The 26,229-nt window shown below is 40.8% G+C and overlaps 4 protein-coding genes across 4 annotated transcripts; all 4 read right to left on the minus strand.

Annotated features, from left to right (window-relative positions):
- Positions 1-2,750: 2,750 nt before the first annotated feature.
- Positions 2,751-5,958, minus strand: LOC135641757 (lipase-like PAD4). Its single transcript, XM_065157448.1, has 4 exons — positions 5,811-5,958; positions 5,409-5,727; positions 3,729-4,466; positions 2,751-3,652 (listed from the first exon to the last, which is right to left on the minus strand). Exons 1-4 carry the CDS (start codon positions 5,843-5,845, stop codon positions 2,852-2,854), a joined length of 1,893 nt encoding a protein of 630 aa, XP_065013520.1. The 5' UTR covers positions 5,846-5,958; the 3' UTR covers positions 2,751-2,851.
- Positions 5,959-8,849: 2,891 nt separating this feature from the next.
- On the minus strand, positions 8,850-10,073 carry LOC135640673 (1-aminocyclopropane-1-carboxylate oxidase-like). The gene is made up of 3 exons (XM_065155360.1): positions 9,893-10,073; positions 9,569-9,807; positions 8,850-9,474 (listed from the first exon to the last, which is right to left on the minus strand). Exons 1-3 carry the CDS (start codon positions 9,992-9,994, stop codon positions 8,889-8,891), a joined length of 927 nt encoding a protein of 308 aa, XP_065011432.1. The 5' UTR covers positions 9,995-10,073; the 3' UTR covers positions 8,850-8,888.
- A 1,153-nt stretch (positions 10,074-11,226) lies between these two features.
- On the minus strand, positions 11,227-12,554 carry LOC103972710 (1-aminocyclopropane-1-carboxylate oxidase-like). Its single transcript, XM_065153208.1, has 3 exons — positions 12,372-12,554; positions 12,036-12,271; positions 11,227-11,943 (listed from the first exon to the last, which is right to left on the minus strand). Exons 1-3 carry the CDS (start codon positions 12,471-12,473, stop codon positions 11,358-11,360), a joined length of 924 nt encoding a protein of 307 aa, XP_065009280.1. The 5' UTR covers positions 12,474-12,554; the 3' UTR covers positions 11,227-11,357.
- A 12,145-nt stretch (positions 12,555-24,699) lies between these two features.
- On the minus strand, positions 24,700-25,993 carry LOC103974596 (1-aminocyclopropane-1-carboxylate oxidase-like). The gene is made up of 3 exons (XM_009389453.3): positions 25,829-25,993; positions 25,493-25,728; positions 24,700-25,400 (listed from the first exon to the last, which is right to left on the minus strand). The coding sequence occupies exons 1-3, from the start codon at positions 25,928-25,930 to the stop codon at positions 24,815-24,817; spliced, it is 924 nt and encodes a 307-aa protein (XP_009387728.2). The 5' UTR covers positions 25,931-25,993; the 3' UTR covers positions 24,700-24,814.
- Between the last annotated feature and the right edge of the window lie 236 nt (positions 25,994-26,229).

Genomic DNA, 26,229 nt, shown 5'->3' on the forward strand with positions numbered 1-26,229 from the left:
ATTCGGTGTGCTCTATTTTTTTGCTACTTACTTTTATTGCTTACTTAGCTACTTACTTAACTCCATATTTACTCTACGTTAAGCTTAAATACTTTCCAATACGGGCTTTATCGAAATGATTTTTCTACATTGAATGAGTTTTCAAATCGATATATTTTTTACGTAAGCACTAATTCAACCCTCTCTTAGTATTATATTAATCATAATAGTTTCTATTAGAGTCTAACTAGATTCTTTGGAGAACTTTTTTTCTCTCAATCCGAATAACTTTGGCTAAAGATTTATTTGAGCAAAAACATATGGGATATTCTTCTCGTGATACCGAGAGTGGATAATCCTTTATTGATACTCATTTGCCTTCGTAAGGTTAGTTGTCATTCCCGAGAATTGGTTGTACCAGATTTGGAACTTCCAAACTTGTAACTCCAATGTCAAAAAATAGAGTACTAATACAAAACATTTTTTGTGCCTCAAGTCTAAAGACTAGAGACACAATTGGGACTATAGAATCGCTGTTTGATATTAGGTATTATTAATCATTCAGCATTTCTTAAACGGATCAATCAATGAACTCATTCTCCTATGAGCATATGTACTATATCTATAGTGTCCACACACGAGCAATTATGAGACAAACTGTCTTCATCATATAGATATATATATAGTATATCGGTATGTCCGGTTATCTCAATGTTCCTCTCGAGTAACATATGACCGAGAGTATTTACGGTCTGTGTTTAAAGGTGAATCGATCTCATTATCGTGATATTATCATGATCTAATTATCATTATGTATATCCACGAACATCATTATATATATATATATATATATATATATATATATATATATATATATATATATATATATATATATATATATATATATATATATATATATATATAATAATAATAATAATAATAATAATAAACAATATAAAGTGAAAGTATATCATAATAATAATAAGCAAAAAGACTATATGTCATGTCACATATGTCATCACTCACGTGATTGACTTATACGACACCTATGATTAACATACAAATATATATATATATATATATATATATATATATATATATATATATATATATATATATTAGTGATATTAACGTTAAGATTAATAGTTATTTTGAGATTTCTAAAGTCAGTATATCAATAATATAAGAAATCCGGTTACAATAAGAAGGAAGGAAACATGATAATAAGAGTTTAATTTTTTAAAAATAATATATGTATTTTTTGGTTTTAATGTGGAAGAATAAAAAGTAAGAAATACTATATATGCTTTTTGGATTCAATCAAGGGTGTTTAGAAAGGATATTTTTAATTTTTTAAGAAATATAAATTTAAATGATATATAAAAATTTATACTTAAGTGAAAATAACTTGATAATCTTCTAGTTAATCTCACTTAAAGAATAATTTAATTTTTTTCTGTGAATATATAGATAGAGAATCGAACAACATAAATCGTACATCAAGTTTAATGAAGATATATACTTTAGTTTTCTCTCTCTCTCTCTCTCTCTCTCTCTCTCTCTTCCAATAATATCTACTTAATTTTACCGCAAGAAAAAAACAAAAAGTTCCATTAGTGCGCGTACGAAGATGTGATCCATATCAGATGGAGTGCTTTCGTAATGATCACTGGAGCACATGTGAAATTGATCCACTAACATTATGCGTTGATTTCCCAGCATCGATCGACATGTCGTTATTCTTCGTCCTTTTTGTGGGTACTATTAATCTGTCGTGTTCCACATGTATTGTTTTCTTTTATCGTGTGATCTTTGGAGGATATCAGCATGTCTTTTGGGCACTTTTAGGACCAAAGTTCTTATATCCTATGATCCAATTGTTTCAATTCTTCTAAAGCTAACCGGAATATTAAGAACAAGTATAATAAGCACATGCATTCTGTCCTGCCCTTTACCTGCATTGACATTAGTTTTCATGCCTAGAAAGCTTGGAACACAGCGATACTGTACATCAAGCAGTACACAGTAATTAGACGATGGAATTCTCAAACGTGCTTCTTGTGATCACAATGGAGTCACTGTGGGGGAATAAAGATGGGTTTCAGCAAACGAGAGCGAAGTGGAGAGCATCAAACCCACCATGTCACGTCTCTCTCATGCCCGTGCATGAAGTCGCCCCCACCACCGATGTGTGTCCACTGCTACTGCTGCTTCTTTTTCCTGTCAACTCTCACTTCAAAGACGATCCACTCCCGATCTCTAGCAACAGTTCCATTTTTTGGTTTAGCTGCACGCTTGTTGGGTGCAGAAAGATACATATCTTTTTTAAGATGAGGACGGAGGAAATCGAGCATCAGTGGAAAGCATTACTCGTAAGCAGATGTCTGCTATTTAATTAATATCAGTAATTAATAATCATTAACATCGAAAGCTTTTAGCAGAAAGTACTGACTGCTAAATCTATCCCCAGATATGTTGAGTCAAGCTGCTTGCACTGGACGATTTGTTCTAAATCCATCTATGATGATGATGATATATTATTGTTGATCTAAGATTTATATTTTTGATGTTATTATGATCTTTTACTTATTCTAGAAAAATCCTATCGTAAACTTATTATTACAATCTTATGATGTTTCTCGTATTAAGTTTTTCATGTAAAACTTCGATATCTCACTTTCTATTCATTGTTCTATCGTTTATGTTACTATAATTAATTTTTTTAATAATAAATTAATATTTTAATAAAAAAACTTATTTTAATATTCAAATAAAGAAAAAAATTATTCGGCTACGATAGTTTTTTCCAACAAAATGTCACAGACTGATCTCTGTTACAACGTCGATGAGATGGGTGGATTCTCTTGTCCTTCTACGTTCCTCCTGTTACTCCGACCAAAACAGAGGACGAAGGAAGACGGCACGCCTGCTTCGACTTCAGATCCTTCAGCTCTTCCACCCACAAGCTGTAACTCGATAGCGGAGCCAACACATCCACCGACACCTCCTTCCTCCGGATCAGTCCGTTGGCGTAGCTCTCGAAACCGTGCAGGTTCTCCCAAAGCTTCACCAGCTTCGTGGGGTTCTTCTCGGCCCAAGCATTCTTCACGCTGTCCCTCGCCTCCTCCACCTTGGCCCAGAAGCACGAGTCCTGCGTCAGCCCAGCAAACTTACTCCTCTTCCGATGAGCCGCCGCCTTCTCGGGGGCCTCCTTGTTGCGATCGTTCCACCATCTGTCGAACACTTCGTACCTCCTCTCCCTGCCATGAGTCAGGTAATGGCGCCTGGTCCTGGGCCACTGGCATCTGTAGTACTCCGCGATGTCGAGCGGCTCCACCAGGAGCTTGTAGAACTGAGCTGCATTCACCCACTTGCTTCGCTTGTGGAAGTCGGGGGGTAGGTTGTTGTTCTGGATCATGTCGAGCAGCTCGTCCCAGAACTGGCCGAGCCTGATGCGGTTCATGTTCACCCTTGCGTCTTTCTTGGAAGCCCTCCGGAGCTTGAAGCTGTCGTAGTAGCCCGTGTCGTCGTCGCACAGGGCCTTGTACCATTCGATCTGGGCGCGACAAGGCGTCACCTTGGCGAGCTTGATAGCGAGACTGGCACATTGCAGCTTCGGCCGTCGGCACATGCTCATCTCGAGCCATTCCCGAGCCTCCATGGCGCCCATGTCCTGTCATCCACATCGATCATTCAAGCGAGATTAATGTTCTTCCGCGAATGTTTGATCGCGAGGGCCAGTGATCTACCTGGATTCCGATCCCTGATGTCTCCAGAGCCAGTGAGACCCCGGCGCTGCGGTTGGACTTTGGAGCGTCATCTTCGAGGTGGAGTCTCCTCCTAAATTGTAGGTTTTGTGATAGATCTACCACGAGATTCCCGTAGGAGATGTGCTGCTCCTCGAAGCTGATGCTCGCAGAACCTGTCGTAAATGTCAGATGAAGCATCTTCGCTGCAACGAGCGGATCGTCGATGCACACCGCGCCTTCCGCAGAGCATAAAGCGTAGTTTCCGTAGGGCCGATAAGGGCTGATGTGCTGCGTTTGCTCCGATGCTGCTGCACCGATGTGCATCGAGATGTATCCCTGCAGTTCTGCTTTCTGGTCGTCGGTGAGCTGCAGCGCAGGTCTCGGAAACTGCGGATAACGCATCGAGAGATGCCATGACTGCATCAAGGTGCAGATCGACATTGCCAGCTGCGGAGGCAGGGCGTTCACAGGGCAGAAGAGCAGCCTGGGCATGATGTCGTGCTGCGACACGACATGGCAGAACCTTCCGCCCCACCTTTCCCTCAGAATCGCTCGAGAGAGCGTCTCGTCTCCGAGCAGCGGGCTTCCGAAGGTGATGCACACGAGGGAAGCCGGTGATGGAGCGTCGGGTCGAGAAGACGAGCAGAGGAAGTAAAGGGCCGCAAGGGAGGCGATGGAACCTCCCACGGAGTGGCCTGTGAATATGACCGACTTGTTTCTGGTCTCTGTTATCAGCATCTGACCATGGTGGAAGAAGAAAGACCGGATCGGATCGGATCAGATCAGAACATTGTTCCTGTCATGAGCTACAAATCCGACCAAAATGCCAAAGAAGAAAGCGTGGAATCTTCACATCTTCTCAGAGCATCACTCCATCGATACAAAACCCGTCCAAAACGTGAAATCACAACTAGCAATCTTAACGCGATCATAGACAAACACCAACAGAAGCAAAATGACTTCAATCACAGCTACCGATGTTACCGCAATCAGAGACAAATCAGCAACAGAAGCAAAATGACTTCAATTTTGGGGTAAGCTGGTCAAAATTTGAACTAGTTGTTCTGACCAAGACTTTGGCGATGGCCTGCCGGCGTAGGCCGACTGCAACTGTTTGGACATGGCCAGTCTTCTTGACTCGCCATGGGTGATAACGAGCTTTAGACCAGAGAATCAAACATGATTCTGACTCTCATCGATCTTCCTTTAGAACATATCACAAATCAACATGATCATCCCTAAAGCTTCCTTATGTATCAGAAAAATCCATAATTTGGAACACACTTTAATGGCCGACACAGACGGATTAGAACAGGCGAAGCAGAGTAATTATTAGTGTGATCGGGATCGAAGGAAAAGTAGAGGCACATATCTTTTGTGCCGATTCACAACCTTCGATGTGAAGCCATAAGCCTAAAGGTGGTCATGTTTGACTTTGAAATCCACTTGTGGGTGTGGTGATTGACATAAGCAAAAGTGGGATGAGCAGTTCCAAGTCCAAAAGATCGTATTCCCCACTCAAGAACAGATAAAGGCTTCCACATCTCGTGGACGCGTTTTCTGGATCCAAATGATGCGATTGAGGGGAATTATGTGCAGATCGATCACTAGCGAGTCACAAAATCTAAGCACGGAAACGCTAATCCAATGGAGTAGAATTGTGCGTGGGTGTGTGTTCACCTGGAAATCGGGGCTGCGGTAGGAGCTCAGAAAGAGACGGAGAGCGCCGGCCTGGACGAGCACCGGTTGCGCGGCTCCCTCCAGTGGCGCGAAGAGCTCGTGGCCGCCGCTGGAGATAGGAACAGGGTCGAAGAATCCGCCGCCGAGTGCAGTGGGCGTGGACGACGGCGTGGAGGAGAAGGCGACGTAGACGGCGTCGTCGCAGCGTTCGAGGACGAAGCTGGAGCTTCCGGCATTGGCGTGCACGCAGCGGCCCCAGGCTTGTGTGAGCAGTGGGGAGGACGCCAGGAGGGCCCCCAGGACGTGGCTCGTCTCGAACCTTTAAGCTACATGTGGTGAGACCCTTCCACCGATCGCGATAAGAGAGAGAGAGAGAGATGGTAGGATTGCAGGCGTACTTACTTGCAGTGCTCCTCCTCCACCTTCAGGCCATCCATTCTCGTTTCTCGCTCAGCTTCCGCTGCAAGAAGTTTCGTGACTTCCTTTTTGGACGTATACTCGTCGACGAAGATGGGTTATTAGTAGCATTTCATACTTTGACGTGTGGGTGTGAACGCATGGTCAATGAAGGGGAGGACTTTTCTTTTCTTTTACTACTTTTTTTTATATATATATTTTTTTCTTTTTTTAATATAAAATTTGAATATAATAATAGTCAAGATAATAATTAATTTAAATCAAAATAATATTTAAAATTTAATAAAACATATATGGCACCATTAATATATAAGATATTTATAATTTCAATGGCTTAAGCTATCAGGAAATGATTGTAAGCTTGACTCATGAACTTCACTCAAAAGAATAATGTACTTTTAAATAATGAAGGAGTATTTTATAATTATTATAATTAAATATATTAGGTAAAACAAAGAGAACAGATGCAATATTTGAACTTATGATCTATCATGATAATTATCATTAGATGGTCAATAATATTAAAAGCATAAGAGATTACAAATGGATTTAACATACAAAGGTTTTAATTAAAGTCAAATATATCAATCATAGGGGTGTTTCGAACTAAACTACTAAGGGTCAAATCAAATCAAATTGAAAAAAATAGTTTGATTCGATTAAAGCAAAACACTTTGAAAAAGAATCATTTCGGGCATATCTAATCAATTTAACAAATTTACACGTAGTGCTTTTTTTTCTTGATAATAAATATATACAATGATGTATATAAATTAATTAAAAATATATAAATCAATGAAAAAAATTAATGAAGAAGGTTGATAAAAAAAAAGATTCAGATAGAAAGACCAACGAGAAAGAAGAGTCACATAGATAAAGGATAGATAAAGGGATTTTAGGATATTTGAGGCATTTAGGAGGAGATAATATTTTTTTTAAATTAAAATCGACTTGGTTCGATCCGAATCTAAGAATAATGTTGTTCTAAATTGAAATAATTTATAGTCTTCACAATTGAATCATCGATGAACCAATTTGATTTAGGTTCGTTTTGATTTTTCAATACAATTTGAATGCCCCTAATCAATCCTAATAATTATATACGTACTTTTTTTATTTTTTACAACCCCTCAATTACTCTTATCTCATACAACTTATTTCATCCACTGATCAATCATCGAGCATCTATATTCAAACCCTAAGTGAATCTCTTATGATCATCTTCGACAATTAGTAGAAGAGAAAGAATGATAAAAAGAAGAGAAAGAGGAAAGATGGTAAAGAAATAAGTTGTCTGGAAGTAGGTGTAAAAATATTTAAAATTAAGTGATAAGTTAATAATATTTATATTCATTTATAAAGTAAGTTATGATGACAAAAGTAAAAAAATGATTGTCAATAAAAATCTTCTTAAATAAAGTGATAAATTAAGATGGTAAAGAAATAAGTTGTCTGGAAGTAGGTGTAAAAATATTTAAAATTAAGTGATAAGTTAATAATATTTATATTCATTTATAAAGTAAGTTATGATGACAAAAGTAAAAAAATGATTGTCAATAAAAATCTTCTTAAATAAAAACATCTCGTTCTATTGGTGAACAAAATAGATTAGAAAAGGTTGAAAGTTGTGGGCACACAAATTACTAATCGAGTCACGATGTCTTAGTCGAACATGAACAATGTGGTCTTACGTGGTGGTGGAGGAAACAACGCGGGTAAGTGGCAGAGAGACGCAAAGGTCAGTGCGGTGGTGGCTTTGTACTTTTGTAGTGGCTGTGGGGATTGGGTCACATGACATTGGGTTCGACAAGACCGTGATGCCTACTTCACGTGATGAGTGAGAAAGACTAATGGCGATCGAGGATGAGTGAGAAAGCCAATGACAGCAACAGAGGGAGATGTGTTCGTCGAAGGTCAACAGTCACCAATCCCAAAGCATCATGCCTTCTCAAACAATATTAATTTTTGTTATTATTTTTAAATTATTATTTTTAATCAATAAAAAACTTTGACATACTAATAAATATAATTTATCTTATCAATCCGTTTATACCAATATATCGATCGATTATGATATGTATCAACGTATCAATACATAATACGATCAAATATATCGTATCATTCATACTAATTTTTTATTGGATGGATATATATTATTCATACAGAATAAATTTTGATAATAAAAAAATTATTAAACATATTATATCTGGTGACGTCACGTCAGCAGTAGTCCTTGTGTAGTTTTAAAGGAAGGACCAGTGAAAAATACTGGTACAAAGATGCAATATATTTCTTAGATTCAATATTGGCCAAATGAGGGAGATATTTCTCACCATCGGACGTCATCAGCAACGTTATTGGTTACGTCAGTAAGGAAGCATAGGTTGATAAGCTTAGCCGCCCACAACACGACCATTCCGGCCACTCACTCCCTCCCAAATACGCCTGTCGGCAGGCTGTTCATGCCAAGCTGAGGACACGACACACACAACAGGCAGATAAGATTGTGATTTGCGGTTTGGAGATTGGGACATGAGAGCAAGAAGGGTTCCCATCAACTGCTGTCTCGGACTCTATTTAATTGTGTCAGATAAAATGTCATTAGAAACACAATCAGATTCTTCTAATTTTATGATCTATTCTTTGGGGCCGGGTTGGGTACAGGATATCTTTTTTTTTTTGTTTTGAAATTTTAGATTTTCTGAAATATTTTTTATGCTCCATAATATTTTGAATCATTACGTACTCGAAGATATTAACTGACTTAGTTGATAAAAAAATTTATTTAAAAAAATCACTTACTTACTTCACACCATTGATATGGATTTTGAATGTATAAATCAAAACATATTTTTATTTTATTTTATTTATGCCAAGTCAAAACAAATCCATTAATTAAATTACACATGTTCATAAAACACCACAAAGAATCATTCATATATATATATATATATATATATATATATATATATATATATATATATATATATATATATATATATATATATATATATATATATATATATGAGAAGTAAATTCCAACAATTATGCATTTTCCGATCCTCACAGAGCTTTGACTGCCTCAAAGCGGGGTTCCTTTGGCGAGAACTTGTGCTTCATGTACACATCCATGTAGTCCCCGAAAACATACTTGGGGTACAGTGCTGCAGCAGAGTCGTCCTCGTTGGTCCCTGGAGCGATGGTGGCCTTCAAGGAGGGGTTGTAGAAGGAAGCGATGGAGCGACGGTTGCCGTCGCTGGTCGTCAGCACCCGGTGCCACACGCTCTTGTACCGCCCGTTGCTGAGGACTTCGACCTGGTCTCCCGTGTTGATGACGATGGCATTGGCCACTGGCTGCACGTCGATCCACTGCCCGTCTTTAAGGATCTGCAGGCCGCCCACTTGGTCGTCTTGGAAGAGGAGGATGACGCCGCCTGCGTCGGTGTGGGCGCGAAGGCCGTTCACCAGGTCCAGGCGTGGGCACGGCGGGTAGTGGCTCACCTTGGTGCCGAAGAAGGGATGATGCTCCCCGTTTCCGGAGAATGCACTCTTGATGGAGCCCTTCTCAAAGCCCAGATTCTCGTCCATCACTTCCATCACTTTCTCCGCCAGCTTCCTCAGCTCTTCCCTGTACTCCTTCATGGTCTCCCTGCATGATCGTGCAAACTTTCAGCACTAGGACAGACGGAGTACAGCCACATATCAATCAGCCTAACAAGTCCCGATAGGAAGCTGATGATTACCTGAACTCTGGTGGGTTGGACGGCCACTCATTGTCATCCTGGAGTAGGAAGACATCCTCCCAGTCCACGTCGTCCAAGCGCTTAGCGTCGGCAGCTTCGTCTTCTTCTTCTTCCACCAGCTTGTTCAACAGCTGCACAGGCTTCGACCCCTTGAAGCCCTCGGCTCTGAGCCTGTAGCACTCCGAGCACACCTTCTTCACGCGTTCCAAGAGCTCCACCGGAATCCCATGGTTCACCAGCTGCAAACGCATCGACTTCATAAGAACATCGGAAGGAGAAAGAAGAGGACCCGCGGAAAAAGAAAACAAAGCCATGATAACAGACCTGAAAGAATCCCCATTCTTCGCATCCATTGGCAATCTGTGCCAATGTTTCGGCTCGTTCCTCCCCCTCCAGCTTCGAGAAATCGATGATTGGAACGGCCATTTCTCCAAAAGACAGATGGGGTGATCCGGTTACCAACTGTGCTACTATACTGCTTCTCGAATGGTGATCGATGAAAGGAAATGGAGGCAACTGGGGGCCTTTTATAGTGCGCAAAACATGGGTTTCAGATCTTACGTACCAATCAGAAGAAGCAACCAGGAAGTAACCCCAGGAGTTGCAGATCTACCTTCTTTCCGCGGTTGTAGTACGAGACGTTGACCAACAGTACATCCACACGGCAAGCATCAAAGTCACAGTCAGTAACTCATGAGATAAATGGACAAACAGGATGCTTGACTCGGTAAGGAGAATGTTCATCACGTTAATAGGGTGGCTACGACCACCGGCGGCCGGGCCCTCGCTCTGGATGAGACCAAAATGACAGGCTTCCACGATGATTCATATCCAACTCATCGACTCGTACTGCCTTTGTCATTGCTTAACCTTCCGTGTATACCTAACCTAATTTATTTATATTATTTATTATTAATATTAATATTAATATTATTATTATTATCGAGTGTAAGATGAGATTTAATTTCATTAATCAGATATCTCGCCACCACTAAAACAAGTTGATATGTTGTGTCTCGAAACCTCATTTGTTAATAAACGAGCTTAATGCATTATCACGAGATTAATGTTTTAAATACACATTCTTTCATTAGAGAAAAAGAAAATATCGAATAAAAATTCTACAAGACTAATTCTTTAGGGGTACATCCTTAAATCTTGAGTGACATAATTGTAGGTGCAAATTAACTAATCTCCACATCAATCTAAATATTCACCAACTATTTTGAACATTTCTATATCAAGAAACCTACGGATCATTTTTAGTTTGTCCAAACCTGATTTAGGTGTAAATCCATTCATTAATATGAAGGGAATGGAAATTAGGCAAAATAAAGAGACATTAAAAGCAGAATATAGAAAACATAATTAGCATTTATAATAAAAAAATATTAGTATAATTATTTTGTGCTAATGGTCATTTACCATAGGAGATTGAAAAATATAATTATATGGGAAATACTTTTTTTCCTCAAACAGTATATATATATATATATATATATATATATATATATATATATATATATATATATATATATATATATATATATATATATATACCGTACATTCGAGAGGCTCCGAAGTCTATCAATTACACCACTGCAGCAATCCAACGTACGATGACAGAACCGAAGAAGTCAGAAAGGATATCATCAATGTTGAGAGGCAGACGACTCGTTTTATTCATTACATGAAGAATTAATCTGATACAAACAAACGTTCTTCTCATGCGAAGAATTCTATCGAAGGAACAATATATCTTAATGAATAACGTGCACTTTTGCTATCCTCACACGGCTGTCACCGCCGCGAACCGCGGCTCCTTGGCCAAGAACTTCTGCTTCACGTACACATCCATGTAGTCCCCGAAAACGTACTTGGGGTACAGCGCTGTAGCAGAGCCGTCCTTGTTGGTCCCTGGAGCGATGGTGGCCTTCAAGGAGGGGTTGTAGAAGGAAGCGATGGAGCGGCGGTTGCCGTCGCTGGTCGTCAGCACCCGGTGCCACACGCTCTTGTACCGCCCGTTGCTGAGGACTTCGATCTGGTCTCCCGTGTTGATGACTATCGCATTGGCCACTGGCTGCACGTCGATCCACTGCCCGTCTTTAAGGATCTGCAGGCCGCCCACTTGGTCGTCTTGGAAGAGGAGGATGACGCCGCCTGCATCGGTGTGGGCGCGAAGGCCGTTCACCATTTCCAGGCGCGGGCACGGTGGGTAGTGGCTCACCTTGGTGCCGAAGAAGGGTTGATGCTCGCCGTTTCCGGAGAATGAGTTCCTGATGGAGCCCTTCTCGAACCCCAGATTCTCATCCATTACTTCCATCACCTTCTCAGCCAGCTTCCTCAGCTCTTCCCTGTACTCCTTCATGGTCTCCCTGCAAGATTGCGCATGAAGAGGGCATACATTAGGCACTTATAACTACATATCAATTAGCCTGACGAGCCCTACGTGGAAGTTGATGATCACCTGAACTCTGGAGGGTTGGCCGGCCACTCGTTGTCATCCTGGAGAAGGAAGACATCCTCCCAATCCACGTTATCCAAGCGCTCGGCATCGGCGGCGTCGCCTTCTTCTTCCACCAGCTTGTTCAACAGCTGCACAGGTTTGGACGCCTTGAAGCCCTCTGCTCTGAGCCTGTAGCACTCGGAGCACACCTTCTTTACGCGTTCCAAGAGCTCCACCGGAATCCCATGGTTCACCAGCTGGAAACAGGTCAGGTAGATTCCTCTGCTTTAGTACCAGCGTCAACTCGAAAAGATCCCAGTAAGGAGAAAGAAGGAACCGGACAAATGGGATGCAAACCTGAAAGAATCCCCATTCTTGGCATCCATTGGCAATCCGTGCCAAGGTTTCAGCTCTTTCCCTCCCCTCCAACTTCGAGAAATCGATGACTGGAATGGCCATTTCTAGCGAGGAGGAGATGTTGCTCTGGTTGCAAATTATGCTTCTGTATTGCTTCTCGAATGGATCGATGAAGAGAAATGGAGCCAACTGGGACCTTTTATACTGCATCAAGCTTCCCTATCAAATCTCACATACCAATCAGAGGAAATAACCGGGAACTAAGCCGTGTTCCTGGTCAAACCTTTTCTCCATGGTCAACTAAACCGCCATCTTATCCCATCTACGAGGATATCAGCTCATGAAATAAACGACCAAAACGTTACGATGCAGCTCGACTTTGGAAAATGTGAGGTCACGTCGATAAGATGTCTACCCAAAACCCCCTCCTATGCCGAATGTTGACCGGCTTTGACTATGAACCCTACTCGAGGCTTCCTGGTTTCCATCGTGGCTATACGACATATTTCGTTTCTTCAGTACATTGCTCACAAGCTCATTCCTTTTTTTTAAGTCTTGAGATCATGTACTTGATTGAGGATGTAGCAAATATAAGAATGTCTTTTTATGTTTATCTTTATTATGATCTTCGATCATGCTTTCGCAAAATTGAGCTTTGGTCAATGATGTTAATCTTGGACCGACATTTCAAAAGGTTGTCGGTGATTTTTATTGCTAATACAATCATCACAATGAATTAAAATTTTACTTGATTTGAAATTTTGAAGAAAGTAAGGAGAGATTAACTATTGTTGATTGCATGATGACAAATGATCAAGACGATGATGTCACACATTGAATGGAGTAGTAATTGATGCAAAAATGATTGATTGGATGATTTATGAAATTGATAATTATTCATAAATATTATCTTTATTTTAACATTCGATTAAACATGCGCTTGTACTCAGATCCTTTACAATAAATAAGTTAAGAAAAAAATTCAATAGTATAATGGAGTTATTTCCTAGGTTGTGTGGTTGAATTTATTTTCTGAGCTATTAGAGTTGAACTTACCATCATGTTTGTATAGATAAGAGTGTAATAGAGGATGATGGCTCTATTTATTACCCAAGTGTTTAGGAGACTTCTTGTTCAATCATTTATTGAAGTTATTGTTGCTTTAATTGTCTTTTCCTTTAGATTTTTGATTGAATCAAGTTGTGATAGTTGGTATTATCTTCATCTCTTCTTATTTCAAATACGTTTCATAATCAATCATCTTATCATATAGTTTTTCAAATAACATTAATGAGTCACGTGATCAAATTGTTGTCACTAGTTTTTTTATATAACATTGATGAGTCACATGTTCTAATTATTATCACTAGTTTTTTATATTATCTCTTAGGCTATTAAGAGTGTGAACAATTATTTCTTCATCACTAAGGATAACTTATTAAAATCAAATTATCTATAATAATTGTTAGATTTTTTATATAATCAATAATAGTACTTTTCTCTTCGGTTGTTTTCATCAAATTAGAAAAAGACTTAACATTACGAGTGTGAGAATTCGCGAAGATGGTTTATAACTTGGACCATGCTTCTATCATAATATTGAATGAAAGAGATTAGTGGTATTATAGAGCTAGAAACTGAATGACTTATAGAATAAGACGATCTTGACATAACCATAATTTATGGTTAGAATTTGCCATTAGGATTGGTTCTCATTGTACATGTGTTAGGATCGAGAGCACTAAGAGGGGGGGGGGGTGAATTAGTGCAGCGGATATTTTTCAGCGATTAAAAAACGAAAACTGCGTTCGTTCGATAAAGCCGATTCTAAGATTACTTATGATTAAGTGCAGTTTACGTTTAAACACAGTTAGCGTCTAAATGCAGTTTGCGTCTAAATGCAGATTGCGTCTAAGCGCAGTTTGCGTCTTAGCGCAGATTGCGTCTAAGCGCAGATTGCGTCTAAGTGCAGATTGCGTCTAAGCGCAGATTGCGTCTAAACACAGTTTGCGTCTAGAAGCAGTTTAAGCAGAAGTATAAAGACAGTGTGCTGCTGTTGTTCAGCTCAAAATGTAATCTGCAAAAAAACAGATTTACGTCTAAACGCAGATTTACGTCTAGACGCAGATTTACGTCTAAACGCAGATTTACGTCTTAAACGCAGATTTACATCTAAACTTTGAAACTCGTTTGTATACTCGCAGAAGGCAGTATGCAGTTGAAATCAAGACGTAAACATGAACTGAGATCTGATGATTGTGCGAGGAAAGCCGATTTACGTCTAAATGCAGTTTTACGTCTAAATGCAGTTTTACGTCTAAATGTTGAAACTCGTTCGTAAAATAGCAGAGGACAGTTTGCAGTTATCAATAGAATCAAAATGTAAGTGTAAACTGCAAAGAAACTCGTTCGTGAAAGCACGGAAGACGGTTCTGCAGAATCAAACGTAAACGTAAACAGTAATGTACGAAAACACGAATTTACGTCTGAATGCAGATTCAGAAGAACAGCACTTAGAACTTGTTCGTGAAAGCGCAGAGAGCAGTAGTAATGAAGGAGGTTTGCAGTAATGATAAAGTGCTCAAAAATAAACGCAAACCAGAGATTTAGAGTGGTTCGGTCAGCCTTGACCTACTCCACTTTTGGCTTCCTCCACCGACGAGGTTGCCGACGTCAACTAGGGGCCTTCCTTCAATAGGCGAAGGCCAAACTTCCCTTTTACAGTTTCACTCCTTTTGACGGGCTCAGGAGACAACCCTTACAAATGTTTTCTCTCCTCTCTTTACAACTCAAACTTGAAGAACAGAAGGAGGAGGAAAACTAGCAGTTTTGAGCTCTAAGAACCACTGAAAAGATCAAGATTTCGGCTTGAGTTCTTGCTCTTTCAGTGCTGAATGGGTGGGGAATTTATAGGCCCCAACCCAGTTCAAATTTGGAGCTCAAAACGATCAAATCCCGGAATTTCGGGATCAGGCGGTTGCACCTCCTGACTGGAGAGGTTGCACCGCCTGGCAGAGCTCGAAGACTGAGCTCAGGCGGTGCCACCTCTTGACAGAGGCGGTTGCACCTCTCTGCCAGAGCTCGAAGACTGAGCTCAGGCGGTGCCACCTCTCTGTCAGGGAGGTTGCACCGCCCAGTCTAGCTCGAAGACTGAGCTCAGGCGGTGCCACCTCTCTGCCGAGGAGGTTGCACCGCCAAGTCTCGCTGGAAGGCCTAGCCCAGGCGGTGCCACCTCCTGGCCTGGGCGGTTGCACCTCCTGGTGCAATCAAGGTCCGAATGGTTCATTCCATTCGGCCCAATTTCAATCTTTTAGGGGCCCAATTGCCCCAAGATTAAGCCAATGGGATCACCTCCCATTTTCCAACTTAATCAACGTGCTAACTATGATTAAATCTAAGACAACTTCTGCAGCTTTGCTTCGGTGCGTCAATCGCTCCTTCCGGCGAGTTTCCGACGAACTTCCGTCGATCATCCGATGAACCCTCGGTGATGCTCCTGCGGACTTCCGGCAAACTCCTGGACTTTGCGACGATCCACTTGGCAAGTTCCGACGAGCTTCGCTTGGCAAGCTTCTGGACTTCTCGGATCTGTTCTCGCAGAACCTCCGAACTCCCAACATGATCATGAACTTGACTCCGGCGCAACTCCTGCTGCTTGTCTATCTTTCATCGTAGTTAATCCTGCACACTTAAAACAAAACTTCGATCGAGACAATTAATCCTAAGCAATTAACCAAGTTGTCCGGCATGTCATTGGTCCCTCGAAGACTGAGCTCAGGCGGTGCCACCTCTCTGCTGAGGAGGTTGCACCGCCAAGTCTCGCTGGAAGGCCTAGCCCAGGCGGTGCCACCTCCTGGCCTGGGCGGTTGCACCTCCTGGTGCAATCAAGGTCCGAATGGTTCATTCCATTCGGCCCAATTTCAATCTTTTAGGGGCCCAATTGCCCCAAGATTAAGCCAATGGGATCACCTCCCATTTTCCAACTTAATCAATGTGCTAACTACGATTAAATCTAAGACAACTTCTGCAGCTTTGCTTCGGTGCGTCAATCGCTCCTTCCGGCGAGTTTCTGGCGAACTTCCGTCGATCATCCGATGAACCCTCGGTGATGCTCCTGCGGACTTCCGGCAAACTCCTGGACTTTGCGACGATCCACTTGGCAAGTTCCGACGAGCTTCGCTTGGCAAGCTTCTGGACTTCTCGGATCTGTTCTCGCAGAACCTCCGAACTCCCAACGTGATCATGAACTTGACTCCGGCGCAACTCCTGCTGCTTGTCTATCTTTCATCGTAGTTAATCCTGCACACTTAAAACAAAACTTCGATCGAGACAATTAATCCTAAGCAATTAACCAAGTTGTCCGGCATGTCATTGGTCCCTCGACGCTTCGTCCGATTCTTCGGCGCATCGTCCTTTCCTGCAGCCTATTGCCCAATCGGCCTGTTGACTCCGCAACTCCGATATCCTTGACACAATACCCGCTCTTCTTGGCCCGATGCCCGAGTCCACGGCCCGAAGCCTTCTGTCGATACGTCGACCGATCCACCGGCCCGACGTCCAATCTTCTGACATGTTCCTCCGGCACAACATGATGTTCCTGCTTTAATTGTCTCATCCTGATCAAAGCATCCTGCGTCACTCAAAACGCAGATTAAATCATAAACATATATCAAGTAGTTTCATCATCAAAATACGAGATTCAACAATCTCCCCCTTTTTGATGATGACAACCACTTGATGACGGAGTTAAACCTAACTCCCGGAGTTTAAACAAACTCCCCCTATCAATATACCTTATTGATAGAAACTCTTAGATTCAAAAATCTAAGCAACATGTCATCATAATCGGAGTTAACCTTAACTCCCAGAGTTTAAACAAACTCCCCCTATCAATATGCCATATTGATAGAACCTTGAATTCAAACTGAATTCAAGTCATTGCAATATTCATCATGAATACTTGCAACACGTCAACATGAACATATACATAAACTTATGCATCACATGTCATGTCATCAGCATACTTTCATCAACATACTTCTCCCCCTTTGTCATCAACAAAAAGGAGAAGTATCACAATCAAGTGTTTGTGATATTGGTTCAACTCATTGCATGAAAAACATATTATCAAGTTTTATCATCATGCAATTTTGCTAGAAAATATAGCAAGTTTTGAATCATGCTTAGAATATTCAAGCTATCAAGTTTTAGATATGCAAGTTTTATAGCATACAAGATAGCACTTGGTATGAAAATTAGAGATGTTCAAGATAGCAAGTTCTATATCATGCAAGCTAGCAAATTAGAGATGTTCAAGAAGGCAACTCTTGCTTCTTGAAATATGCAAATTTGTCAAGTTTTGCTAGATGTGCAAGTTAGCATTTTTGCCTCTTGAGATAGGCAAGATAGCACATATGCTTCTTTTGAGATAGCAACTTTTCGCTTCTCTTTAGACTACAAGCTAGCAATTTTTACGATATACAAGTTTCGCAATATACAAGCTAGCAAAAACTTCGAAAGCAAATGCAAGATAACTTTCTTGTGTAGGCTCATGATTATTGCTTCCTATTGTAATGTGCAGGTTGCAAGTCTTGCTTCTTGAGATATTCAAGATAGTGATTTTCAAGAAGACAATTTTTGCTTCTTGAAATAAGCAAGTTAGCAATCAAGTTTTTGCATCTTCTTGACTTGTGCAAACTAGCTATCTCCCCCTTTGTCATTGTCAAAAAGAAAGGAAGAATACAGTTTTGTAGTTCTTTTTTTCTTTTACAACGATTTCAAAATCATGACAAAGGATGAATAATCAAGTTATGAATGTCAAGACAATTTTTCATCATGAATATTTTATCATTGCATTATCATAAGTTGAAGTATTACATGCATAATATCATATCATCATTCATAATTACATTAATGTTTCAATATAGCAATTTCTTCTCAAAATGTGTAACTTAGCACTCATCATGATTTACATCATATGCAATACATCACATCATAATTAGAAAGCACAAGTATTGCATGCATAATTGCAAATCATAAATGTTTCATATCATGATGGTATCAATTTTGTCAAATTATATCCTACCATGCATGATCAATAACTCCTCATTTGTATTTCATGCATTATTTCATTTTATCTCATAAGGAATATCAAGAAAAGTTATTGGATGAGGAGATAAATATTTTATGAATACACGGAATTGTATAAAAATCATATCATAAGTGTTTCGTGTATTCATATTATCACATGAAGCATATTATCATTTTTAAGATTCATAACATGAATAACGTTATTACTATTTCATCAAAATCAATTTCGAGATTCACACAATATCATGAAATCATTAATCTCGATAAGATGGGAAAAGCATTTAACATGATTGATGCATGATTCATATTTAAAGTGTATCTTATGTCGTAAATACGAATCAAGCATTTGTCAAATCTGAAATCATCCTCAAAATTACATTCAATAAATTCATGTATGACAAGCATAGATTTATTGAAAAATCAATTAGATAGAGGATTACATTTCAAGTGTTCATCAATTGTAGCATTTCATCATATGGTAAGATATCAATGCGTAAAACTGTGAAACAAGATTTTGTTTGATATCTTGATACAGGGCATGATGTACACATTTCGAATATTTTAGCAAGTGTAGCATTGCATCACATGGTAAGATATCAGCTCGTATGATGCAAATTTTTTGTTTGATATCTTGATACAGGGCATATAGCAATGATAGCAATCATATATTTCTTGGTGATGCAAGTACGGCCTAATCATAGCATCAGTGATAGCATCAATTCATATATTTCTCCCCTTTTTTAAGTGTTTCATCTTAAGTGATCGATTTCATGTTAGCATGCCTTTTCATTTATGTCAAATGAAAACATGCATCAACGTTTAGGATCGTAAAATGAATTTCATCATATAACCATCAATCACAAAAATCATCATGTATATCTCATGCATGAAATTGTCAATCGAAATATTTAATTTCATCATTATGCATTTCTTCAAGTCAAACATGATCTTTAATCAAAATCGAGAAATAACAATGAAAATCAACGTAATGCACATTATTACTTCTTAACCATGATTTCATATTTTCAATCAAGATCATTTTATTTGTTTTTCATAAAATATGCAATATTATCATTTTCGAAATTACTTAGTATGATCATAATAATTTTTTAACATGTAATTTTTAAGAAAATTAATTCTAAACTAAAAGAGAAAAATATATCATGAAAGCATCAAGTAATTTCAAAATAAATTAGGGGGATTTCGATTACCTCATCATTGTGGGCTGTTAAGGCGTAGTTTGCCGCCTTGCTTTTGTTGACTTTCTCTTCTTCGGAGGAGCTCGATTCATCCCAATTTTTGTTCTTCTTCTTGCGTTTAAAGCAAGTAGTTTGATTCTTTTTGCTTTTTAATTTTCGTTTCATTTGTAGTTTAAGTTCACCATCACTTGAGCTTATGCTCGAGTGGTCTTCAAATGTTCTATGTCCCAAATCCTTCCTGTTCTTTGGAAGGTTGTTTTGTTCATCATTGTCCTCATCACTTGAGTCATCGCTCAAGTGGCATTCATTTGTCCAGAGTTCCAAATCCTTCCTGTTCTTTGGAAGGTGGTTCTCAAGTTCTTCACGTGCATTGCACGTCATTTCATATGTGATCAATGAACCAATTAGTTCTTCAAGTGGAAATTGGTTCAAGTTTTTCGATTCTTGAATAGCAGTTACTTTAGAATCCCAAGTTTTAGAAAGTGAGCGCAAAACTTTGTTAACGAGTTCAAAATCCGAAAAGCTTTTACCAAGTGATTTTAAACCATTGACGACATCCGTAAAACGGGTGTACATGTCAACAACGGTTTCGCTTGGTTTCATATGAAAAAGCTCGAAATCATGCAGTAAAATATTAACTTTCGAGTCTTTGACTCTACTAGTTCCCTCGTGTGTGATTTCAAGAGCACGCCAAATATCGAAAGCCGTTTCGCACAAAGAAACCCGATTGAACTCATTTTTGTCCAAAGCGCAAAATAAGGCATTCATAGCCTTTGCGTTTAAAGAAAAATACTTCTTCTCTAAATCTGACCAATCGTTCATCGGTTTAGAGGGAAGTTAAAAACCGTTTTCAACGATATTCCATAAATCCAGATTTAGAGAAATCAAGAAAACTCTCATTCGAGTTTTCCAATAAGTGTAGTCCAATCCATTAAAGAACGGTGGACGAACAACCGATAAGCCCTCTTTAAGAGCCATTTCTCTCGGGTGTAAATCCGAAATGAGAAATACCCCGCTCTGATACCAATTGTTAGGATCGAGAGCACTAAGAGGGGGGGGGGGGGGGGGGGGGTGAATTAGTGCAGCGGATATTTTTCAGCGATTAAAAAACGAAAGCTGCGTTCGTTCGATAAAGCCGATTCTAAGATTACTTATGATTAAGTGCAGTTTACGTTTAAACACAGTTAGCGTCTAAATGCAGTTTGCGTCTAAATGCAGATTGCGTCTAAACTCAGATTGCGTCTAAGCGCAGTTTGCGTCTTAGCGCAGATTGCGTCTAAGCGCAGATTGCGTCTAAGTGCAGATTGCGTCTAAGCGCAGATTGCGTCTAAACACAGTTTGCGTCTAGAAGCAGTTTAAGCAGAAGTATAAAGACAGTGTGCTGCTGTTGTTCAGCTCAAAACGTAATCTGCAAAAAAACAGATTTACGTCTAAACGCAGATTTACGTCTAGACGCAGATTTACGTCTAAACGCAGATTTACGTCTTAAACGCAGATTTACGTCTAAACTTTGAAACTCGTTTGTATACTCGCAGAAGGCAGTATGCAGTTGAAATCAAGACGTAAACATGAACTGAGATCTGATGATTGTGCGAGGAAAGCCGATTTACGTCTAAATGCAGTTTTACGTCTAAATGCAGTTTTACGTCTAAATGTTGAAACTCGTTCGTAAAATAGCAGAGGACAGTTTGCAGTTATCAATAGAATCAAAATGTAAGTGTAAACTGCAAAGAAACTCATTCGTGAAAGCACGGAAGACGGTTCTGCAGAATCAAACGTAAACGTAAACAGTAATGTACGAAAACACGAATTTACGTCTGAATGCAGATTCAGAAGAACAGCACTTAGAACTTGTTCGTGAAAGCGCAGAGAGCAGTAGTAATGAAGGAGGTTTGCAGTAATGATAAAGTGCTCAAAAATAAACGCAAACCAGAGATTTAGAGTGGTTCGGTCAGCCTTGACCTACTCCACTTTTGGCTTCCTCCACCGACGAGGTTGCCGACGTCAACTAGGGGCCTTCCTTCAATAGGCGAAGGCCAAACTTCCCTTTTACAGTTTCACTCCTTTTGACGGGCTCAGGAGACAACCCTTACAAATGTTTTCTCTCCTCTCTTTACAACTCAAACTTGAAGAACAGAAGGAGGAGGAAAACTAGCAGTTTTGAGCTCTAAGAACCACTGAAAAGATCAAGATTTCGGCTTGAGTTCTTGCTCTTTCAGTGCTGAATGGGTGGGGAATTTATAGGCCCCAACCCAGTTCAAATTTGGAGCTCAAAACGATCAAATCCCGGAATTCCGGGATCAGGCGGTTGCACCTCTTGACTGGAGAGGTTGCACCGCCTGGCAGAGCTCGAAGACTGAGCTCAGGCGGTGCCACCTCTTGACAGAGGCGGTTGCACCTCTCTGCCAGAGCTCGAAGACTGAGCTCAGGCAGTGCCACCTCTCTGTCAGGGAGGTTGCACCGCCCAGTCTAGCTCGAAGACTGAGCTCAGGCGGTGCCACCTCTCTGCTGAGGAGGTTGCACCGCCAAGTCTCGCTGGAAGGCCTAGCCCAGGCGGTGCCACCTCCTGGCCTGGGCGGTTGCACCTCCTGGTGCAATCAAGGTCCGAATGGTTCATTCCATTCGGCCCAATTTCAATCTTTTAGGGGCCCAATTGCCCCAAGATTAAGCCAATGGGATCACCTCCCATTTTCCAACTTAATCAACGTGCTAACTATGATTAAATCTAAGACAACTTCTGCAGCTTTGCTTCGGTGCGTCAATCGCTCCTTCCGGCGAGTTTCCGGCGAACTTTCGTCGATCATCCGATGAACCCTCGGTGATGCTCCTGCGGACTTCCGACAAACTCCTGGACTTTGCGACGATCCACTTGGCAAGTTCCGACGAGCTTCGCTTGGCAAGCTTCTGGACTTCTCGGATCTGTTCTCGCAGAATCTCCGAACTCCCAACGTGATCATGAACTTGACTCCGGCGCAACTCCTGCTGCTTGTCTATCTTTCATCGTAGTTAATCCTGCACACTTAAAACAAAACTTCGATCGAGACAATTAATCCTAAGCAATTAACCAAGTTGTCCGGCATGTCATTGGTCCCTCGACGCTTCGTCCGATTCTTCGGCGCATCGTCCTTTCCTGCAGCCTATTGCCCAATCGGCCTGTTGACTCCGCAACTCCGATATCCTTGGCACAATACCCGCTCTTCTTGGCCCGATGCCCGAGTCCACGGCCCGAAGCCTTCTGTCGATACGTCGACCGATCCACCGGCCCGACGTCCAATCTTCTGACATGTTCCTCCGGCACAACATGATGTTCCTGCTTTAATTGTCTCATCCTGATCAAAGCATCCTGCGTCACTCAAAACGCAGATTAAATCATAAACATATATCAAGTAGTTTCATCATCAAAATACGAGATTCAACAACATGGATATCTTTGGATGGACAATTGAAGGAGCCATCGATATAACATAGCAAATCATATCCAAAAAGAAGCTTGATAAATCAAATTTACTAAGATGTATAGTTTCTACTTTTGGAGAGTTCGAATGGAATCAATATTATTGCATTAATAGAGATGAGTCTTGCAGGTGAAGAGCAAATTTTGTTCCTTAAGGGAACAATCACTGGAGTATCAAAATTAGAAGAGGAAGAAGACATAATTGTTAAATAATCAGAGGAAAGGACACACCAAAGTAGTGGACAGTAGCAAATGATGCAAAGTTTGCCACATTATGAAGTGTCAATGATGGCCTTGGATCAAATCAGCTTATCAGAGAGGGGAAAGATATATCGTAGATTGCTAGAGTGTCACAAACAAACTTTTAAATAGGATATTTAATGTAATGCTTATGTATGTCTATATCGTTTGGTTTTTCATGCTTTGTATAGCATGTAGAAGGACGGTCGAAGACTTTACAACCCTATTTTAGTTGGGCTTGGTGGCCATTTTAGGCTTGTAAATAAAGATTGTATCATGTCGATACTTGTGAGAGATCTCGGTCTGTAGTAGACCATTTTGACCTTTTGTTGTGCAACCGTTCAAAGCTTGTAAAGTCTGTTTGTAATTTACATTAGTTATAAAGTGTTTTCTGAGATGTTTGCTTGTGTATCCCGAGTGAGATGTTTTCTCTAACTCGTTTTCTCTTTTGTATGTCCTAAGGAACCATGGAAGGTTTCAAGGAGGTTGACCTTTGCAGACGGATACGCAAGGGTGCCGCAAGACTTAAGCAAAACAAGCTAAATTCGTAATAGGAGCTAGTCAAATCAATGTGGTGGATGAATGATCAGATCAGTAATGGAGATGGGAACAATCGTCGAAGGCGGCGGATCAGACCAGTGTCATTGGAGGATGGATAAAATGATCGAGGTGGTGGAGCAAATTTGTTGCGCAGATCATGAAGGGGAGATCGCTCGGTCATTATTGCTACGACGAGGAGGCAGTGTCATTGTTGCAGACCAATGATGACTGGTGTTGCTATTGCTACAGAACATATCACGAAGGGGAGATCGCATTGTCGTTGTTGCTACGATGAGGAGGCAGTGCTATTGTTGTTGTAGCAACAACAATATTTATGGGTGAGGAGGAGCAACAGAGGAAGCTATGTCAGGTAAGTTAATGAGAAGAGAAAATCAATGATGGAGGGCGGTGGTAGGAGAGAAGAACAAATTTGTGATAGATTTGACATTAAAGAAGGATCGTTGGGCAAAAGAGAAAATCGAAGAACTTGTAAGGTAATCGGTAGGTCAACGAAGAAGAGAGACTACGATCACCAAACAATGAGGAAGGAGAAGTCGAAGAACTTGTAAAGAGTCATGATTGTTTTAATTAAAGTGATGTGTATTTATACATATTTTAAATTTTTTTCTTAATTATATACTCAAATTACTCAATTAAAATATACAGATTGATTTTTAAATTATAGATTTATTTAAGATATAAGAAATACAAAAATATCATTTATATTTATCTCTATCGTGATTTAAAGAATATCATTATATTTACCTTTGTCATTATTTCTATTAACATGAAAGAACCGTAGAAATCAGAACTTATGTGATCATAGTCGAGAGGCTGACGACTCGTTTTATTCATTACATGCGAAGAATTAAATGGAAGGAACAATATATCTTAATGAACGACGTGCACTTTTGCTATCCTCACACGGCTGTCACCGCCGCAAACCGCGGCTCCTTGGCCAAGAACTTCTGCTTCACGTACACATCCATGTAATCCCCGAAAACGTACTTGGGGTACAGCGCTGTAGCAGAGTCGTCCTTGTTGGTCCCTGGAGCGATGGTGGCCTTCAAGGAGGGGTTGTAGAAGGAAGCGATGGAGCGGCGGTTGCCGTCGCTGGTCGTCAGCACCCGGTGCCACACGCTCTTGTACCGCCCGTTGCTGAGGACTTCGATCTGGTCTCCCGTGTTGATGACTATCGCATTGGCCACTGGCTGCACGTCGATCCACTGCCCGTCTTTAAGGATCTGCAGGCCGCCCACTTGGTCGTCTTGGAAGAGGAGGATGACGCCGCCTGCGTCGGTGTGGGCGCGAAGGCCGTTCACCATTTCCAGGCGCGGGCACGGTGGGTAGTGGCTCACCTTGGTGCCGAAGAAGGGTTGATGCTCGCCGTTTCCGGAGAATGAGTTCCTGATGGAGCCCTTCTCGAACCCCAGATTCTCATCCATTACTTCCATCACCTTCTCAGCCAGCTTCCTCAGCTCTTCCCTGTACTCCTTCATGGTCTCCCTGCAAGATTGCGCATGAAGAGGGCATACGTTAGCCACTTATAACTACATATCAATTAGCCTGACGAGCCCTGCGTGGAAGTTGATGATCACCTGAACTCTGGAGGGTTGGCCGGCCACTCGTTGTCATCCTGGAGAAGGAAGACGTCCTCCCAATCCACGTTATCCAAGCGCTTAGCATCGGCGGCGTCGCCTTCTTCTTCCACCAGCTTGTTCAACAGCTGCACAGGTTTGGACGCCTTGAAGCCCTCCGCTCTGAGCCTGTAGCACTCGGAGCACACCTTCTTCACGCGCTCCAAGAGATCCACCGGAATCCCATGGTTCACCAGCTGCAAACAGGTCAGGTAGATTCCTCTGCTTTAGTACCAGCGTCAACTCGAAATGATCCCTGTAAGGAGAAAGAAGGAACCGGACAAATGAGATGCAAACCTGAAAGAATCCCCATTCTTGGCATCCATTGGCAATCCGTGCCAAGGTTTCAGCTCTTTCCTTCCCCTCCAACTTCGAGAAATCGATGACTGGAATGGCCATTTCTAGCGAGGAGGAGATGATGCTCTGGTTGCAAATTATGCTTCTGTATTGCTTCTCGAATGGATCGATGAAGAGAAATGGAGCCAACTGGGACCTTTTATACTGCATCAAGCTTCCCTATCAAATCTCACATACCAATCAGAGGAAATTACCGGGAACTAAGCTGTGTTCCTGGTCAAACCTTTTCTCCATGGTCAAGTAAACCGCCGTCTTATCCCGTCTACAAGGAGATCAGCTCATGAAATAAACGACCAAAACGTTATGATGCAGCTCGACTTTGGAAAATGTTAGGTCACGTC

The sequence above is a fragment of the Musa acuminata genome, chromosome BXJ3-6, assembly GCF_036884655.1.
Source record: "Musa acuminata AAA Group cultivar baxijiao chromosome BXJ3-6, Cavendish_Baxijiao_AAA, whole genome shotgun sequence".
Classification (NCBI taxonomy): Eukaryota; Viridiplantae; Streptophyta; class Magnoliopsida; order Zingiberales; family Musaceae; genus Musa; species Musa acuminata.

What these genes read in the sequence shown, in the direction of transcription:
- LOC135641757 (XM_065157448.1), bottom strand. Translation starts at nt 5,845, where the DNA reads ATGGATGGCCTGAAGGTGGAGGAGGAGCACTGCAA. An exon ending in ACCGCAGCCCCGATTTCCAG is followed by an intron (nt 4,467 to 5,408) that starts GTGAACACACAC and finishes CACCATGGTCAG; the next exon opens with ATGCTGATAACAGAGACCAG. An exon ending in CATCAGGGATCGGAATCCAG is followed by an intron (nt 3,653 to 3,728) that starts GTAGATCACTGG and finishes TGTGGATGACAG; the next exon opens with GACATGGGCGCCATGGAGGC.
- LOC103974596 (XM_009389453.3), bottom strand. Translation starts at nt 25,930, where the DNA reads ATGGCCATTCCAGTCATCGATTTCTCGAAGTTGGAGGGGAAGGAAAGA. An exon ending in AAGAATGGGGATTCTTTCAG is followed by an intron (nt 25,729 to 25,828) that starts GTTTGCATCTCA and finishes ACCTGTTTGCAG; the next exon opens with CTGGTGAACCATGGGATTCC. An exon ending in GCCAACCCTCCAGAGTTCAG is followed by an intron (nt 25,401 to 25,492) that starts GTGATCATCAAC and finishes GCAATCTTGCAG; the next exon opens with GGAGACCATGAAGGAGTACA.
- LOC103972710 (XM_065153208.1), bottom strand. Translation starts at nt 12,473, where the DNA reads ATGGCCATTCCAGTCATCGATTTCTCGAAGTTGGAGGGGAGGGAAAGA. An exon ending in AAGAATGGGGATTCTTTCAG is followed by an intron (nt 12,272 to 12,371) that starts GTTTGCATCCCA and finishes ACCTGTTTCCAG; the next exon opens with CTGGTGAACCATGGGATTCC. An exon ending in GCCAACCCTCCAGAGTTCAG is followed by an intron (nt 11,944 to 12,035) that starts GTGATCATCAAC and finishes GCAATCTTGCAG; the next exon opens with GGAGACCATGAAGGAGTACA.
- LOC135640673 (XM_065155360.1), bottom strand. Translation starts at nt 9,994, where the DNA reads ATGGCCGTTCCAATCATCGATTTCTCGAAGCTGGAGGGGGAGGAACGA. An exon ending in AAGAATGGGGATTCTTTCAG is followed by an intron (nt 9,808 to 9,892) that starts GTCTGTTATCAT and finishes ATGCGTTTGCAG; the next exon opens with CTGGTGAACCATGGGATTCC. An exon ending in TCCAACCCACCAGAGTTCAG is followed by an intron (nt 9,475 to 9,568) that starts GTAATCATCAGC and finishes ACGATCATGCAG; the next exon opens with GGAGACCATGAAGGAGTACA.